The sequence below is a fragment of the Cottoperca gobio genome, chromosome 8 (genome assembly GCF_900634415.1).
Source record: "Cottoperca gobio chromosome 8, fCotGob3.1, whole genome shotgun sequence".
NCBI lineage: Eukaryota > Metazoa > Chordata > Actinopteri > Perciformes > Bovichtidae > Cottoperca > Cottoperca gobio.
In genome coordinates this window covers 5,328,164-5,346,663 of record NC_041362.1, presented here as the reverse complement: position 1 = coordinate 5,346,663, position 18,500 = coordinate 5,328,164, and the positions used below count along the sequence as shown (strand labels likewise).

The following is an 18,500-nucleotide window of genomic DNA, read 5'->3' as shown; positions in this document are numbered from 1 at the left end:
ACATATGGTCCTGCTTTTGACTGCGGTTTGGCTGCCGGGCTGACACGCCATACTTTCTGGTTATAGCGTTTTATTTTCATGTGCTTGAGGTAATCTTCACAAATGCTCTTGGGTGTTTTGTATAGAGGGGGGCTAAAAGTGCATTTCTTTAGTCTAACATCAGGTCTGTGTGTCAATTTTGGGAATAATTTGAATAATTTTGAAATGTGTCTCTTGCAGAGTCCAAGCTCACTGAGGTTTCTCAAACCCTCTTATGACGTCTTCTATATCTAAACTCAATATTGAATTGAAAGAGTAGTTTTGGAAAATGGGCTTAATCGCTTACTTGCCAATGATAAGATTGATACCGCCATCGTTTTGTACGGATAAAGCTGAGGCTTACTCCAGCAGCCTTAGCTTAGCTTAGCCCCAAGACGGCTAGCCTGGCTCTCTCCAAAGAAAACCAAATCAGCCTCAAAGGTCATCTAATTTAGTGTAAAGCAACTCAAATAGTTGTTTGTACTCTTCAGTAGGGACTAAGGAATTAAAGATGTGTTAATAAGTGAACTTTAGAGGTGATTGTTGGCTTGGCTAGCTGTTTCCCGCCTGTTTTTGGTCTTTATGCTAAGCTAAGATGACCGAGCTGCTGGCTGTAGCTTCATATTACGAGTTTCTCACCACGCTGCCGTGAGTTCTCGAGGAAAACTTTGCTTTTCTCGCATGACTCGGTGAACAAAGAATCCAGAAACAAGAGAAAAATCTTGATAAATGTAAGTTTCACGAGTAACAACATCAAAAATATATCCAAACATCTGTTTTCAAACTCTTAATCCTATAAAGAAAACTATTTAAAACACTTCTGCATGTACAGAACTCGCACCGACAAGTTGTGCTTTAATGCAAAAGTTGTAAATAATAAGGTTTTATATAAGATGTTTTGATATGATGTCTTTCTTCACACATTCCAGGTAACACTGGGTAACTGATATACACATGAACACATTTAACACCAGATTATTCTGTGCACTTTAACATAGTCAGTCTTAGTTTAGCTACAAAGACAAACGCGACACACAATGCAATGACACCTCAAGTTTATTGTATTATAGATGCTCACTTCATTTGCACACATTTTAGTTTGTTTTTTTTACATTTTATAGTGTATTTTTGTATCTCGTATCAACTCTAAGAAATTCACATTTACACAATGCATTTTACATTAGTAGCTAAGTACAGGTGACATTCAGCTTCTTCGGGAGCAGGTCCTGATCTCTCTGTATAAAGTTTGTAACGATATCACATGACGGCGAACCTCCCATAGATTCCGTGTTACGGCAGATCACGTGTCTCGTCACCTCTGAAATGGAGGTACATGATGAAACTTACTGTACATGCAAAAAAACCTCTGCACAGTAGAGCTGATTTCTATTGACTTATAGCATATGTGAGTTTTAGAGTAAAGGTCTCAGGTGACAGGTTTCTTTAATGCTACATGACCCTATTATTTGCCAGTATTTATAGCATGTTAACATACAGTATGTCTTCATTGGCAACCAATGCGTAATGTAAGTCTCTCTATATCGGTGCCAGGTTTATACAGTTTGCTTGAGTCTCCAAAGTTCTGTTTACTAAAAACCTTCATTAGCTTTCAAAAATATCAAAGAAATGCACATAAAAGAACTGCAAAAAAATAGAGTCAAACTTCTGAACTTAAAGACACCCGACACTGTACACAGGCACTTGAACTGTGGTACACTCTTGGAGTGCATTCATAATACATCTAATAAGTGCTACAAAATAACATATCCGTTAGAAAAAATACCGACTCCAAAAAGTGTAATCCTGTTCATGATACGAACCAACAGGAAAACAGAACAACAGATTGAGGGCAAACTTAAACCTTATCCTTGAATGTGTCTTGCATATTTCTGTTTATATTCAGGGTTGTACATTCTTACATTGTGTGTCTCACTTCACAAGCTGCAGGAGAAAGAGAATAAGTCGGTTCAGAGTGGATGAGTGCGCCGCTCGAGGGCCTCAGGGCGAGATGGAGGCGAGGAGTTTCTTTTCTTTAAATCAACACTCATACTGTAGCAGCGTCTGCTGTAATGTCACCGCCACAGCGAGGATCGGGATGAATTACTCTCTCATTAGAGGAGTGAATCACACACTGTCGCTCTGTATGCGTGTGGTCACACGTCCACGTCTACTGAGGAGCTGTGAGTAAAGATCAGCAGTGTTGTATGTGTTTCCATTCATAACGCTGCAGCGATGCAAGGTGAATCACAAGTGAAGAGACCACAAGGTTTAATGGTCTTGAGATGTTGGTGATCATGTGACCGATCCATGCAGCATCCCACAGGATGCAATGACTCACTTTCTCTCTGCCCTCTGGACATTTCTTATCTATGTGTTGCTCACTAAACTCTACAAGCTCCACTGACAGGTGAACACATCTTGTTTCTCCTTTGAAGTAATAGTTCTGACACGTATTCTTTCTTTCTAACAGTCGGATGAGGAGATTGATACCTTGTCTAGGCATGAGAGTGATCTTCATCGTCTTATATAAGTCTGAAAGAAAGACGGGGAATAAGCTTATAGCCCAATAATGTATCCGTGTTGAATCATGTCAGATTTAGCTAATTAGCACATCAACCCGTATCTTTCTACATTATTCTTTCTCTCAACATAAGAGCTGCTTTATTTATGAACCTACTCACTCCATCGTACATCTACAGGTTTTAAAGGAGTCCTCTACAGATCTCTTGATAATCTTTACAACCAGAGCGACCCTGAGAAAGTACGTGCCCCTGTAGGGATGAACCGTCAAACTCAGCGACGGTATACTTCCTTTTCATGATATCTATGTCAACTGCAGCATAAAAGTAATCTTGTGTGATAAAAGGTACCGCCCTGCAATGCAGCTAAGTGCTTTTATATCCCCGTGGCGATAAAGTAAATGTCAGTGGCCTCGGACTTGGATAAGGGATCTGTAATGTCATGTCGAGGCTTCAAAGAGGGCCGTGATGCCCCTCTGCTGTCCGCAGCGTTAATCCCGATGAGAAGTGGCCGAGCCGAGCCGAGGGTAAGTGAAGCTGAAACCCTGAGGTAATTACTACCTGCCTGTCAGAACGTCTCTCTAATGAGCCCTGTGTTGATGTGAGCGCCGCCGCAGCCGATGAATAAGCACCTCAACACTGTTTATAAGGCTCTATCACGCAGACGGAGCTGTAAGCAAGACTGTGAGAGTGAGTGTGTGTGTGTGTGTGTGTGTGTGTGTGTGTGTGTGTGTGTGTGTGGAGGTTGGTGCTATCAGTGAGCTGAGAGGATAGTGAGGAGAGTTTGCCTCTGAGGGGTGTCCCAATTTTCCACTCAGTGAGCGTAAAGAATGACAGATGGGATTCCTTTTTTCAGAACTGAATTCATTTAGGCATCTGTGTAATAAGCAGCTCTGTACACGGAGTCACTGATGACGTCAGATGCATCACAGTGAGTCAGCAGAGCTGCACAGTCCGATGGTGCTTCTCTCGCGTTGCACGTTCAGGCTTCACAGAGCACCATGGAGGCACCCTGGTGAATCAGCTGCATAACTCGAGCCACAAAATGAAAGTAATGTACCACAAACAGCAGAAAAACATCGGGGCGTGTTACTTTAAAAGCATGAAATTACTGAAACACAATCCCTGGAGGCGCTGAGAAGGGATCTCGCAGAGGAAAAAATGTTGATTAGCGAGCAAATGACCTTTCTTCCCAAATATGAGTCACTTACATCCGTCGGTGTAGCCAACCTCAACCAACGATGCAATTTTACAAGACAACATGCCATGAAAAACGTCTGTGCTTAAATGATAAAAGAACAAGGAACTTCAGAAGAAGAAGGGAATGACTCACGGCTCCCCCGCTGCTTTTTGTATCGCAGATGATGGCGGGGGTCTAATAGAGCGAGTCCTATGGAGAGAGACGGAGGATTATCTGAGAGCAGGAACGTCACAGAGGAAGATGTGAGAGGGAAAAGGCTGCTCTCTGAGGAAGAAGGTCTCTTTGATGCACAAAGAAAAGAACGAGGAGATAATGGAGAACCTTTCTGCCTATTTACCTTTCAGGCACATACAGTATGTTTCACGGCTAGTGATTGTGGAATTAAGGGGGAAATGTAAAGCTTTAGAAGGAGCTGAGGACACTAAATTGGCAGTTAGTGAGAATTATGTCAATATTAGATACTGGAATAGTGAGTTAATAGGAGATGCACTGGCATATAGCTTTGATTATGTATCTGCAGTGACGTTGGTACAGATAGTGGTTGATGTTGCGCCGTAGAGGTCGTGTCCAGGCACTGATCGATAGAGTTGGACTCTATCTGCAGGGATGAAGAGTCAGACTGTTGCCCAAAAGTGCTGGGAGGTCCATGCAAGTCAAGTCTTTGCTCTGTGGCAAGTCAGTTTTACTGCTTTCTTTTTGGTCCACGGTTCAAGTCCCCCATTCTCCTCTCCCTGTCTTCAGCTCTGACGCCTCCTCTTCTGCTTCCTCCTCTTCCTCAGACTTCAGGGAGAGGCGTGTTAGGCTGGGGGCCGCCATCCACCCTCACCACTGCGGAGAGAAGAAGAAATATGTCAGGCTCTGGATAAGGGAAACACGTGATGTGTGGTGATATTCCATCCTTTTCGTCGAGAGGGCCCACAAATGTGACTTTGAGGTACGTCTACACTCGCACACACCTGGTCACGCCGGTCCCTCCACTGACCAGAGGAGCATGCTGCAGGTTGAGCCCTACCCTGGGGCATTCTGGACAGCCCTAGGACGAACACAGTCTACTTGTGTTTCCCACTGAGCAGCTCCTCTATAGTAAGCAGGAAGTCCTTCGATTAAGGGCACCTCGATTAGTGTCTGGATGTTTTACATTTCGATTCCCTGCCCTAAAAGATTATAACTTCCTATCCAATAAAATGCTGTAAAACTCCAAACCCCCTGATAATCACACTTTTCCCTGCAGGGGGCCCTGTGGTGTCACTCACTCATCTGAACCTGTTAAACTGGAGTCATTAGCCGGATGAGGCCGGGAGGCAAATGCTCTCTTTTCCCACAAACCTCTTAACCTGTTGTCAATTGGGGGAAGCCATGGAAACGGCTCGGGAATGCAGAGGCGTTTCTGAGAGGACCCCCGAGTCCGGTGGGTGTTTTCTCATCTTTATCAATGCATCCTTGTGCCAGGGGAGTGTCGTACAAGAGGGTTTGTTTTAAAGCTTTAGAAGAGGGGGATTCTTTTGTCAATGTATAACGTCATACCCTCTCTCTCTCTCTCTCTCTCTCTCTCTCTCTCTCTGTTTTCATTCCTCTTCCCTTCCTAAAAAACCTATTTTCTTCCACACATAGTTTGGTTTTAAAACGCACTGGGAGAGCTATACGCTTCCTCTCTGCTCGCTGTGTCTACCCACATTGATTCTGTCCAGTGACGGCCACAGTCCATAGCTCTGCTCTCTCTTCCTTCCTGTTTAAACAGACACTCTACAGGCATCAGCAGTGACAAAGAGCAGAGAGACACTGATGCTGGCCAGTGCACAGCCATCTGTAACGCACACACGTTCAGCAATACGAACAGTCGCTTGCACCTGTACTTCAACCTCAAATGCAACTGGACTTGCACCTCATTTTTTGAAGGCATTGGCGATAATAATGTCCATATGTCTGTCCAATGTTTTCAGTCCAACCTCATTCCAAGAATGAATACAAGCTGTCTTTCACTGAACCAGCTCAATCTGTTCTGTAATGTGAACTCGCAGCAAAGCTTTGTTACAGACTTCTTCTTCTCCTCCTTTCTTTTTTAATCAGCACATTCAGGCAATCCTGATTGGACGCAAAGCCGCGATGAAAGCTTTCAAATTTGCTGATTGGGATTGAATTCGAGACGATTTCATGGTAATCACAAGAACCCCCCCGGGACAACTTAACAAACATTGGGATTGTTTTACTAATTCAAAACATTTTTCATTGTGCGACTTATTTTATTATTTTTTCATTTACATCTCCAGATTCCATATACAGGATTAAATGGGCCCCTGTGACACACAAAGGGCTCCTCCCCCCCCCCCCCCGACCACAGCACCATCATCTTCACTCGCTGTCATCTCTCTCTCTCCCTATATATCTTTTGCCAAAATGAGTTTTGTTTATTAAAATAAAGAGATTTATGTATCTGTCTCTGTGCTTTGTGTTACATTTGTCAGATGTGTGAACAAGCAAATACTGACAGCCATCTTTAAATACTCCCCAAACGCCTCTCTGTGTTTTCCTATAATTATATTGTATTTTATCTTCTTCTGCTGTCAAATATAATAAATACTTATTCTCGTTTGATGTGCAATTTACAGTTATCTAAAGTATACGCTGTGTTATGCAAAATATGCAAAAGGGATTTTCAGTTCTTCTTCATGGAGTTCCTGAGTCGCTAAGCTCTGGTTTATGGGACCCTTGAGGCCCATGGGGATGTGCACTGTGGGCCAAAAAGGAGGATAAAGCAATTGATTTCCATCAACTCTAAATGAACAAGGAAAACTGATATCGCCTCCGTCTAATGTAGTCGTAATCCCACAATGACGGGACTTCCACATCGAGAAGAGGTTTTATCAAAACTCCCTAACGTAGGAGTATTGATGAGTCATCCGTCCTCTATAACTGAAATGGCATAATAATTCATTTCATGAGCTACATTATTACTGTTTACTTGCAGCTGGATAATGTGCTGTAATGAAAGCCTTCCCCCATCAGGGTTATCATTAAAGCTATTTAAAAACCCAAAACTTTATTTCCTTGTGGCTTTCAAATGAAGACCAACAATAATCTGTGTTTCTTGTGTGTTCGCCTGCTGCTGCACGATGTTCAGTCCGTTTTAAAGCTCAACCCAAAGTTGTACCCCTCCTTTGTCAAAATCAAGGTTTTCGGCCGTAACGTTACTTTGAATGATTTTTTGATTGACATTTGCTTTGACTCAATTTTGTGTAGTCTGTGAGGTCAAACATGGAACGAGGCTGAGCGATGTGAGTGAGGGCTTAGAGTCGTGTTTAAATTTTAAACACATTCAATATTCATGATTCAGAAGGGGAAGCGGGCAGCAAAAGAGGTTGTGGGGGTGGGGGGGGGGCAGATAGGAGTGCTGCACAGACAGACGGTTGTTTTTAATGGAGATGAGCCGGCAGAAACGGGGCCGAAAACACTTCATGTAGGAGCACTCACCCCTCAGCAGTGACTCATGCAGGGAATACCCTCTCTGAACGTTGTCAGTCAAACCACGGGACACTTTCATTGGTCCATTTCTCCTTTTAAAGGCTTCTTTGACTTGTTTTGACTGGTGCTGCTCCCATTATTTTAGATGGCAGTAAAATATGGTTCATTGGAGACAGGAAACCCCCTGCGATTATCGTGGATTTATTGCGCATATTCTCACCCTCTCGCGTATTTTAACAGAACCAGTTGGTTGTGCAAAAACCACCGGCCCCCAGCAGGAGAGCATTTGCTTGCCTTTATTTAATGGCTTCCGCACCCGTAGACTGTTCTAATGCCAATTAGCACGTGCTAAACGCTGTCGCCGGATCCCATTTTGAAAGGCAGCGAGACCAGGCCTGGATCCCGTCTCGTAACACCTGCTAATGAGCCGATCAGTTAGAGAGGCGACAGGGTTAACGGGGGAGTCATCCTCTCAGTGAACCAATCCCGAGCTGTTCCTCCAAAAGAAATTCCTTCTTTTCTTCGACATGCAGCAGGCTTTGCATTTGTGGAGTGGAAGAATGGAAAGAGGGACTCAAACAAAACACAAAAACAAAATAAGCTTTTCCCAAGCCTCATTAGAATGTAATGGCTTCCCCAGAAAAGACACAGTGATGTGGATCGTTTGAGGGAGGATTTATCCGCTGTTGGGCTTGTTAGCACATTATTATCCCTGTATAACCATTTTTAGGCTTTACTATAATTCACAATAAGAGTAGGAAGGAAACATATGGGACCCATAGAGCGAGAGAGTCCGGGAGAGAAGCATGAATGACTGAATAAACAATAAGATCATGACTGAACTCGAGACGTGTTCTTCAGGTAAGAAGCCTCTCAGGTTGATGTGTGTAAATCGAAATTGGATTCTTCTCTTTAATGTAAGTGCAATTTGAGCATTGAAGACTGCTCTTCTTCCTGCGGCACTTTTATTCTCCAAAGTGTTTATCCTCTTTTTGTATCCACTCTGCAGATTGCCCACAATGCACCTGTTGGTACCCTGTGTGCAGGCATGCTTCCTCTATTTGTTGAATTTACGACAGTTTAAAGGATGATTATGGGGACGTCCTTTGTTTTTTATTGTCAACTAATCACGAAAAAACTAAACAATGAACTGATTCAACTAAAAAGTATTGTCTTTGTCGCTGAAAGCTGATATAACTGATTCCTCTTTGCTATAAAATTCATCATATATTTGTATTTAAATGCAAATATATAATTAATTACAAGAGATTGGGAAGTTGTGCAAAATCCATACACAACTAAACACTGTTTCTGTCTCAATGCACTGTGCGGAAACAAGTAAATTGTTTTATTATAGATCAATGAAGTGCATAATCTGAGTTCATCTCACAAAAACCTGTTTAGATTGTGTCTGCCTTGCCTCGCCTGCCTCAGACATACACCCAAAATACTTCATGAGTCAAAGAGAGACACATATAGATACAGACGAGTAGTAACGGCCAATATAGATCAAACATATGGGGTTACGCACTTTCCTTATACATTACAATTTCTAAATGTGCTTTACACGAAGATAGAAAGTGTGTCAAACATCTGTCAGGTCTGAATTCTTCAGCCTCATATTCATGTTGTACCTCAACTTTTGCGATTAGGAGGGGCGTACAGTCGTATTCATGTTCCTGCTGGTGCCTGAATTATAATCTCTACATTCCTGCAGTGTAATGCATCAAGCATGTAAGATGTGGCTGCTCTCGGCAGCTCGGTGTTAGTCCCGCTCGCAGGTGATATATTGTCTTTTGTTCTGAGGAAAAGGTATGCACGCTGCTAGAGAACCACGACACGCAAAGTCTCAGCAGAGGATCTTGATTTAATCAATAATGACAGCTCGAATATCACGGTGTGAAGAAGGAATGTATTCACACTTGGAGAAGTGTCTCGTGTTAAGTCACAGTTCCTCTGGTGAATATAAAGTCGTGGGTTGGAGCCAGGAATCGCATCGACATTGAATAATAACATCTAGTCAAGTTCTACATCTAACAGATAGTAGATGCAAATCTGCTGACGCATCTTGTGGTTTAGTTAATTGATTTATGATATTTTGCTTATATAAATATACTCTCAATGGCCACTTAATAATTTACCACTGTACTCTAATGCAGTCCAGTACAACCTGCCGTAACGTTTATCTTTACGACGCTCATAATCTTCCATTTTTGGTGACTTAAATTCTGTTAATTCCTTGGGTCATAGTTAAAATGTGAGTCTTCAATGCTAAAACATGTAATTTAATGACGCCGTCAAAAAAGAAAAAGAGCGTTATAGGCATCATAAAAGTAGAGTTTATGGCAGACCAGTTGCAGGTGTACCCAATAAAGTGGACACCGACGCGTGTGCAAGAATTCCATATAAAATAATAAACTTTAAGTGGAATAAAATGATTAATGCAGTTTTTCGGATGATGTTTTACTTGTCAGAATCACGGGTCTTAGCCCAGAGCGTGTCGCAATGATAGCACAACCACTAAACGTGATACACCACCATGATATTGGATTGTCGCCCAGCCCCAGGTAATGCCCTTTGTTCCATGAAGAAAATATGGACATACTTCTCTTAATCACTAGAATAAAGAGTGAGATTTAGTCTTACCTATCTGTTCCTGTGTGCCTGAGTGTGAAGGCTGAGCCTGGACTTCAGCCTGGGCCTGCTGCTGCTGCTGCTGCTGTTGCTGCTGCTGCTGTTGCTGCTGCTGCTCCTGCAGACTCTGACTGTCCACCGAGATGCCGCTGTCGCTGTGCAGCTTCTCTCCCTCCGGCGTCACCATCTGGTTGTTTGTAGCCGCGCGGTTATTAGCTGCCTGCTTGTTCTGCTTGCAGCTATTCCACCTGGGGAGAAGTGGCATGTCAGAGGAAGATACTGTGATACTGTCATGTGATCCTATATACGTTTAGATATTTCACGGCCGTTACGGGCTATAAAAACAAAACCTGATCAGTGAAAACAGCATTTTTAACGATCGTTTGTCAGTTTCTCGTGATGTTATTACTTGCTTTGCTTTTTCCAAGGGAGCAGCTGACTAAATTAGCATCTTGGATGACAGGTTACGTTAAAAAAACATAAAACATCATGTATTTAACCATCAAGACCGTATTTAAGACTCCTTTAACAAGTTTTTAACCATCTCATGGAGCTAATGTTAGCATATTTAGCTAGCTTTTGCTATGCTTTTGTCTACTTCTATCTGAAATCCAGAAGCCAACGTTTCAGAAATGTCTATGAACTTCAATGGTAAATCGTTATCATTGTAAACTACATGTGTGCTGCATATGTGCGTACGAAAGGCAAAGTGTAACAGTTCTGATGCTTCTCTTTAGAAAATAGATGACTCCTGAATCAATGATTAACATATTCATGAGGTATTGAGTGCAGTACAGTTAGCACCTCTAAGTGTTTATTTATCAAATACAAGGTGTTAAAGAAATTCACGTAATTTGCAGTCTGATTTTCTCCATGAGGACAAGTACATGAGGGTTATTAGCCAGATGTGTGCGTGACTCTGGCACTTGGATTTCTTCCGGTTGGCACTTTTCAGACAATCAATGCCACTAATGAGCTTGTTTACTTGTTTCAGACGTGTGTTCAGCTCGCGCTTGTATCTGTCCGTATGAGTACTTGCATGTGTGGTTGTGTGTGCTTATTAATGTGTTTGTGCGTGTGACCTCTGTAATGCATTAAGTGTTGTAACCTTTTCTCTCTTTTTTTTTTGAAGAACTCATTGTGGTGCATTTGAGTGATTCTCTAGAAGTGGGTCAAAATCTCTTTGACCATGGCAGGCCTGAATATTTCAACAGGCACCTTACTGACAATCTTTTAGCCCGGGGCAACATCTGTCACTTTATCTAACACCGCTGTCTTCATCACCCTCTTTGTCCTACATTGTGCTCATGTCTTTAACCACAAAGCAGCTCTTCGTCTACTTCTTTTCTACCAACTGACCTCTTAAAGACGATGTAGGCCACGAGGCCCACCACCACGGCGGCCAGGATGGAGCAGTAGATGGGGATGAGGTTTTCATTGAGCCCGTGGCCGAGGAAGCGAGGAGAGCCGGCGCTGGACGTGGTCGACTCTCCTCCTGGCAAAGGGCTCTCGGAGCCACCAGGGAGGAAGTAATTGGTGAAGGAGGGTGGAGACAGGTCCATATCAGAGGTGGGAGCAAAATATGTCGGGAGGAGAGGATCTGTGTGGGAGAAAAGGGAGCATCTGTGAGAAAAGAAACACGCCTAGATACGCCTGAGGAAGGGGTGAAATGAAGTGACTTCCTTTCAGTGAGAGGTACAGTAAAGTACAGTACTTGAGTATGTAATAGTCAATAATCGTCAGTTGCAGCCCTAACAATGCCACTTGCATGAAAGAAAAGAAATCCTTTCATGTCGAGATACTTTCATATCTTCTCTGAGAGCTTGTTTGTTGGGGTTTTAGTCAACAAGTCCACAAGCAGATGTCTGATACACTGCACACAAGCGGCAGCTGTTTCTGATAGACAGATGAGTTCTGGCTGAGTCGCCGTGTGAAGAAAGGAAAGGAATGTTCCTCGACGAGGGGGGCGGCAACAAATATTTGTCGCCCGCCAGCCCGTCCCACACCAGGCCCGAGCCCTGCACGCCAGGTCTGTCCTCACCACGTCCCCATCTCTGTGATCTCTGCACATTGCATGACATTGAGGCCAGATGGACCCTTGTCGAACAAAGTCTGTGGCTTTAGGGAGGTCATCACTTTGAGTGTAGCCTTTGCTGAGGCCAGAGAGGCAGACGGCTCTGTGCTACTGGATCTGGTTTCTATCATAGCAAAGCCTGGAAAGAAGAGTAATTTTCATAAATTGTCCTATTTCCTCTTTCTTTGTGGGCTCCATTAATGATTCAGTGTAATTTCCTATGTTGCAGCAGCACCGTGCCCTCACTGATGGGGCGCGACTTGTCCTGAAAACACAGTTTATCCATCGGATCTCTTCTACAAGTGCTGTCATATTATACTTCTGTTTTGATAAGCGCTGTAACTAACACTGCAGTGATTCTGTCAGATGGTAAAAAGGCTCAAAGAGTAGATTATTCCCTCCCTCAGGGTACGGTACTGCAGGACCGTGGAGAGGGGCCGTCCAGACAAAACCAAAACTCCTCAGAGCTCGGCAGCCTGGTGGGGACGGAGAATGTGCAGCCTGGTTCAGATCTGAGCCTGTTATTTCCCCGCAGAACCTCAGGCTGCTCCTCATTAGCTTGGTGCTGGCGCTCACAGGATTAACCCTGTAGGAGACCCGTGAGGCCAAACACTGGGACTCACAACCCCAAATTCTTTAGAGGTCGTCCTACTTCACAATTGGTTTTTTTTCTGAGGTTTAGCTCTACAGTGTGGTGGATAAACCCAGCGCAGTGATTACAGCGAGTGAATCAGATTACCAACCGTTACTGAAGCCTGGCATTTTAAAAAGTTGGTGACTGGATTATAAAGAGTGATGGAGGACGTTGTTTTGTGCACATGTTGCTGTTTCATTACAGAAATATAAGTTCATTAGATGTCTCAAAACCTGCGTAAATAAAACCCAAAAGAACTTTCAAAGAAGTTGTTATTGTTACGTTTAACAACTTCTACCTATTTTGTGTACATCATAGTAGCACCTACTGTTTCTCCACACACACAGGGTGTGTATTAAAATCAATTGATGAAGTGATTAGTGTGACCGGTGAGGTGGTCAGATGACAGGAAGGAGAAATTCAGTGGACAAAGGCTGTCTACACACATATTCTCTTTTCACTGACATGGCATGGTAGTCCAGTTTCTCCACATTGATTTGTTGCATAATTTACACACAGTTACTCGCTTTAGTAGTCCGTCGGGACCTTGATGGGCAACTTATGTGTATATATTTAAAAAACTTCTGCTGGGCGAGTCCGCCGCTGGTCTCTCTGTCTGCGCGGTGATGACGGGGCGTTCCTGCCTCCCGTGGGGGGGGATTGATTTACTGTAATGGTAGAAAGCATCTTTCACGGACAGAAAAATTCAGCACATGTGCGTGCCATACTTAGAAACACAGGAATAATGCAGAGGCCTATTTTAAGCAGCGCTATTGATTCGGATCTGTCTAAAAGGAGAGAGCTGCTGGGGGGGGGGAGTGGAACACGGGTGTCTGTATTACAAGCATTTCTTGACCTTTCCTGGGATGTAGTCAGGTTTCCTCAGCTCTGCCATACATCATCCAGCTAATGCAAGGCTGGCTAATGGTATTAGCGATGCAACACGAGCTCGCAAATAGAATAAATTGTGAATGGGAAGGTGTGAAAGTGAGTGAAAGTGTGCCGACCGTCTGGTCTTATATACGGTTTGTCAAAGAAGCTTTTCCTTTACCACGCTGAGCTATCATTCATCCTGCACTGTAAGTGCCTTTCTTTTTGCGCAATGACTGTTCTCTCCATGCAGATGTATAAATGCATCAGCTCGGGACTCGCCGTAAATTGTCTTTCTCATTGTGAGCCAAGATGACAGCTCTCCTGGGAGTCTGCTTCACATAACACTGACTCAACACAGAGCTACAGCTTAAATACAGTGCACTACATGTGTATTATAACTCCCCTTCTTTCCCTCTATTTCTCTGGGCTGATGTGGAAAACACAACTGGCTGTAGACTAAAGGATAAACCTGATGCTCCAGAGGCTGCATACCTCAGCTGGAGCAGAATGGAAGCTTAAAGGCGGCAGTGGAGTTTTAACAATTTCATTTTGGCTTCAGTGGCTTTAAAACACTCATGAAACAAAAATAAAACTAGCCCGGGATTTTATGAGCGTGGGGCTGTGTGTGCAGGGAGATGTTTATTAGCGAGGTGTGGACGAGAGGGGGAGAAAAGAAAAGAGTTAATTTTTATGAGCCATTGAGGTCTTTATGGTAAAGTTAACCCCAGGGTCTTGTGCAGAGGTTGGTGTCTTGGCTTCTGCCCGTTCAGGGTGGAGATGAGCAACTATCAGGCGCAGCAGATGCACAATGATCTCTTTATCAGCTGCCAAACACTCCCTCTCTCTCAGCTCTGCCTCTATCTCATCCTTCCTATGTGTTTGTCGCCGGACGCGCACACATCCATCACACACACACACACACACACACATACTACAAATTATTCAAGTGAGCGCTCTGTCTTCTATTAGGGAGGGTTAATAGAGAGAGCAGAGGGAAGGGGCAGACAGAGAGGCAGAGTGTTAGGAGAGAGTGAGGAGGGGGTGCAGATGAACAGAGGAGCTGCTGTAAAGTGCTCTGATTAGCAGGAGTAATTATACTGCAGCGGTGAAGGCGCTGAATGCACACTGGCCACCTTCCACCACTTCGCTAGCCCAGCCACTCGAGGGCCACTGTGGGAAGAGATAGAGAGGGTATGAAGAGAGGGGGGGGGGGGGGGGACCTGGGCAAAAAAAGGGAATAGAAGTCCGCCTTTATCTGTTCTTTTAATACTTCCCTCTCGTGGTCTCAAGGACAAACACTCGAACAGACGCTCAACACGTCAATGCAAATATCCTCAACCGGAGATCACCTTTTGGGAAAGCTCCGTCGAGGCCAAACGGACAGAGACCTTGGATAAAAGACGCAGGAGGTGTTTGCAATTTCAGATCAAAGTCGTTCACACATGTGCAGTGTCCAGAGTTTAATGAAAAATGGACACGTTAAAACGCACTTGGCAGGGGGAGAGAGTGCGTGTGCCGAGTTAGCCTGCTTTCATCTGTATTGATTTTGGATGCACATAAAAAGTGTTTGTGTGTCTGAAGCTGGAGAAGACTGAGCTTGTGTGTGTGTGTGTGTGTGTGTGTGTGTGTGTGTGTGGGTGCTCATAGAGGTCATTCAGCGAAACCTGAGCGTTAGCAGAAGAAATCCCAGGACTCGAATCGACCCCTCAGCAAAGAATACCAGCACAGCACATACGCTGCAGCTCCCTCTGTCCCTCTCTCTGTCCCTTTCTCTCGCTCTTTTTCTATCTCTGTCATTGTATAATGTAATTGACACTTGGTGACAGCTGGATATGAACTTGGGGAATTAGGGATTTGAAAATACCCCAATCATATCTTTCTTTCCGCATACAGAAGAAAGAGAGAGACAGCAGGATGGAAATTAAAAATATTTCCCCGACGTAAAAATAATAGGATGACAATCCCAGATTTCCTGTTTGCTGCCGAACACATATCTGTATGCATCATAGACCACCATGGAAGGCCTGGAAGCATCATCACGACCACATGTGACTGCAGCCATTACCCACAGGCCCACTGGTGCTACATGACAGGGCTCTCCTTTCAAACGGACGTCCCACAAGATCACTTATCGTGCCATCTCCAGTGGCTACCGTCACTGCCGCTACATTACCATCGCTTAAGACGGGTCAAAGGTGAAACCAGCTGCATGGGTGGGCGCTAAATGGGCAGCAAAAGGCTGTATTGTGGCCTACTGTACATCAGATATGTCTAGAATACAGAAGATATTTTAAGGGGCATAGGGTGCAGCCTTCAGTGTGGACACGGCTTGACAAGACTACCATACTGTACAGCATAAGGCTTTGTTAGATTTATGTGGAATTTTGAGTCTGATAAAAAAGAATAAGTCAGAGTATGCGAGACACATGGAAAATAGTCTTTCCTGGCATCTCATCGTGTGACATTTGGTATGCACGCTTTCTTCCAACTTCAGACTTGTTGCATGATTCAGGACGTTTGAATACTGCAGGGATGATGTTCTTGCTTTGATCACAGATGTGGACATTGCCTGGTGTAATGCACATTTGTTCAGTTTCTTTCCAAACCTTGGGGTTCGTAAAAAGCCAGCGGGGTTCATCTTCTGGAAACATGAATGTTTCATAGCAATCCATACAATAGTTGTGGAGATTCTCCATTCTGGACCACACAGGTGGACAGACCGGCAGACATTACTACCATTCATCGTAGCTAACAACTACAACACAAAAGGTGTCCCTGTTATAAATAAATCCAGCAGATTTCTTGCAGGATTTGACCTGGTGTTACACGATTCAAAATACAGAGCAGAGCCAAGCAGGAGCAACTGTTTGAAGGGTCTTGTTTGTTTTCCAAATAACTGTGTGATGATTTATTGATGATAAAGTCTAAATGTAGCGCCTTTGATGGTGTTTGGTACACACGGAAGGAAAGGAGGTAAGTCATCGTCTCTGCTATTAGCCTTTCTTCCACCTCATCTACCGCTCCTGCTCTTATCTTTCCCCAGTCCATTCCTCCGCTGCCTGTCAGTGCTATTACAGTCTATTAAAAGAAGAATTTACACCCTGCATAACACTTCCTCTGTACTACAGCAGGGTGTTGACAGATATTTGAGGTTCATTAACTTGGTGGATCTAAATACCTTCCAGTGCCTGAAGTCAGCCTTGCAAAGACAAATATTGCAGCTCCAGTATGAACCCAAACATTTATATCAGAAGCAGCTATTGAGATGTTCATTTAAAAATGATAATGCACAAAGGAGATCGATAAATGCCCTGCATTAGCAAGCGCTCCTGCTATTAAGCGCTTTCTGAGAAGCATTTAATCACTCCACAACATAAGTGCCTCTTTGGTCAAAGTTTGCATTAAAATGAACCTCACGTGGAGGGAAAGAGCTTTTCCCAGGAACAGACGATGACCACAAACCTCCTCTGACATCAGGGTTTGTTGTTGTTGTTTGCTGAAGATTTCAAGCCTTACATTACCGTCCTCACTAATCTAATGTAACTTTAAGAACGATAGCAGACCCAAGGAGACAGAGAGCATGCAGCCTTCTGGGAGGGCAGATTATTCATTGTCTCTCTGTTGACACTGCAGTAGTCTTTGACCTTTTTAATGCTGAAGCTTTCAACTTCCTGCCATGTGAAAACATGACCAGCGGCGACCTCTGACCCCACAGACACATGTGGGAGTCACTGGTGGCTGCTTCGAATGGGATTGAGACACATATGATGACTCCTCACAGCTTTGAAATCCCTGACAACCTGTGTGTAGCATGTGCTCTGCTCTAAGTTGTCCTTTAAGGACAAGGCTTTAAGGCTTGTGTGAAGGCAGTTGGTTGAACTCTGAGACGCACCAAACGACCAAGACAAGTCAGCTTGAAAAGGAGGGTTTTTTGCTTAACTGGGATCTGATACGCCAGGAAGTAAAAAGAGGTAAACACAGAGGTGTGTTATGCTAATATGCTCGTACGTCCCTCATTAAAATATAAGTAAAATGTAGAGACCACAAGTAGCTAGCTACTGTCCTTATATTAAAGTATAAGAAGCTTTGTTTTTGTTCTGTTACTGGCTCTCGGTCACAGTCTCAGTAACAGTGATAGTGGTGGTGGTGGTCTAGTGGTTAGAGACTTACAAACAGAACACCAGAAGGTTGTGAGTTCAACACCAGGGCTGCCACTATTGTGCCCCTGAGCAAGGCACTTAACCCAGAGTTGCTCCAGGGGGACTGTCCCTGTAGTTAGTTCACTGTAAGTCGCTCTGGATAATGTAATGGATGTACAAACAGTTTCAAACATTCCTGTCGAGTCTACGTGATGCTGATGTTGCACAAATGTCCAATATGAGTTCATGTTTACAGACCAAAATAAATCTTTTTTTTTTTTCTTTGGTCTGGATCGGGTTACCTGAACTAAAGATGTGTAAGCGTCCTGCGTGTGTGGCAGACTTACCATGACAGACGGAGTCACTGTTTGGTGTGCACACTTCCAGCTGTATCTCACTGTCGTCATCACAGATGGTGCAGGGCAGGCAGGGGTCGAGGGAGCTCTCCCGGTCAGAGTAGGTATCGTCCACACACTCCTCGCACACCGTGTCGTAGTCGTGTACACAGTGCGCGAACACACCCTGGCCCAGCGGGCACTCCGTACACGGCTCGCACTGGTTGGCTACCTTGTCGAAGAAGAGGTTGTAGCTGCAGATGCAGACGGCGTCGTTGGAGTCAGTGCAGGGCGTCTCCATCCGCATCCGGCCGAAACACTGAGTGCAAGGTGTGCACTGCTCTGTGAGACTGTAGTTCTCTGAGAAGGTGTCACCTGCAGATTACAGGACAGGTCGAAGGAGACGAGACAGAAAAGTGAAAAGGAGGAAACGAAAGAAGGGGCAAAGAGTAACGTAGGTTAGAAGATGGAGAGAGCAGGAAATATGAGCAGATAAACAGAGGGATAAACAGTGAGTCTAATGATATTAATCACGTTTACTGCACATTCATTAGAAGGGAGGACTCATTGATCCACTGGGCTCTTAGTGATTTGTGCTCCGGGACAAGAAAGGT

General features: G+C 44.1%; 1 protein-coding gene across 1 annotated transcript in view; it reads right to left on the bottom strand.

The window, feature by feature from the left end:
• Nucleotides 1-1,056: 1,056 nt before the first annotated feature.
• ngfra (nerve growth factor receptor a (TNFR superfamily, member 16)) overlaps nt 1,057-18,500 on the bottom strand; it is a 28,686-nt gene continuing 11,242 nt past the window's right edge. Inside the window, exons 3-6 of the mRNA XM_029437958.1 lie at nt 17,899-18,261; nt 11,191-11,431; nt 9,844-10,079; nt 1,057-4,566 (exon numbers count right to left, since the gene is read on the bottom strand). Coding sequence (XP_029293818.1) covers nt 4,514-4,566; nt 9,844-10,079; nt 11,191-11,431; nt 17,899-18,261 — 893 coding nt within the window. The 3' untranslated portion in view covers nt 1,057-4,513. The remainder of the gene's footprint in view (nt 4,567-9,843; nt 10,080-11,190; nt 11,432-17,898; nt 18,262-18,500) is intronic.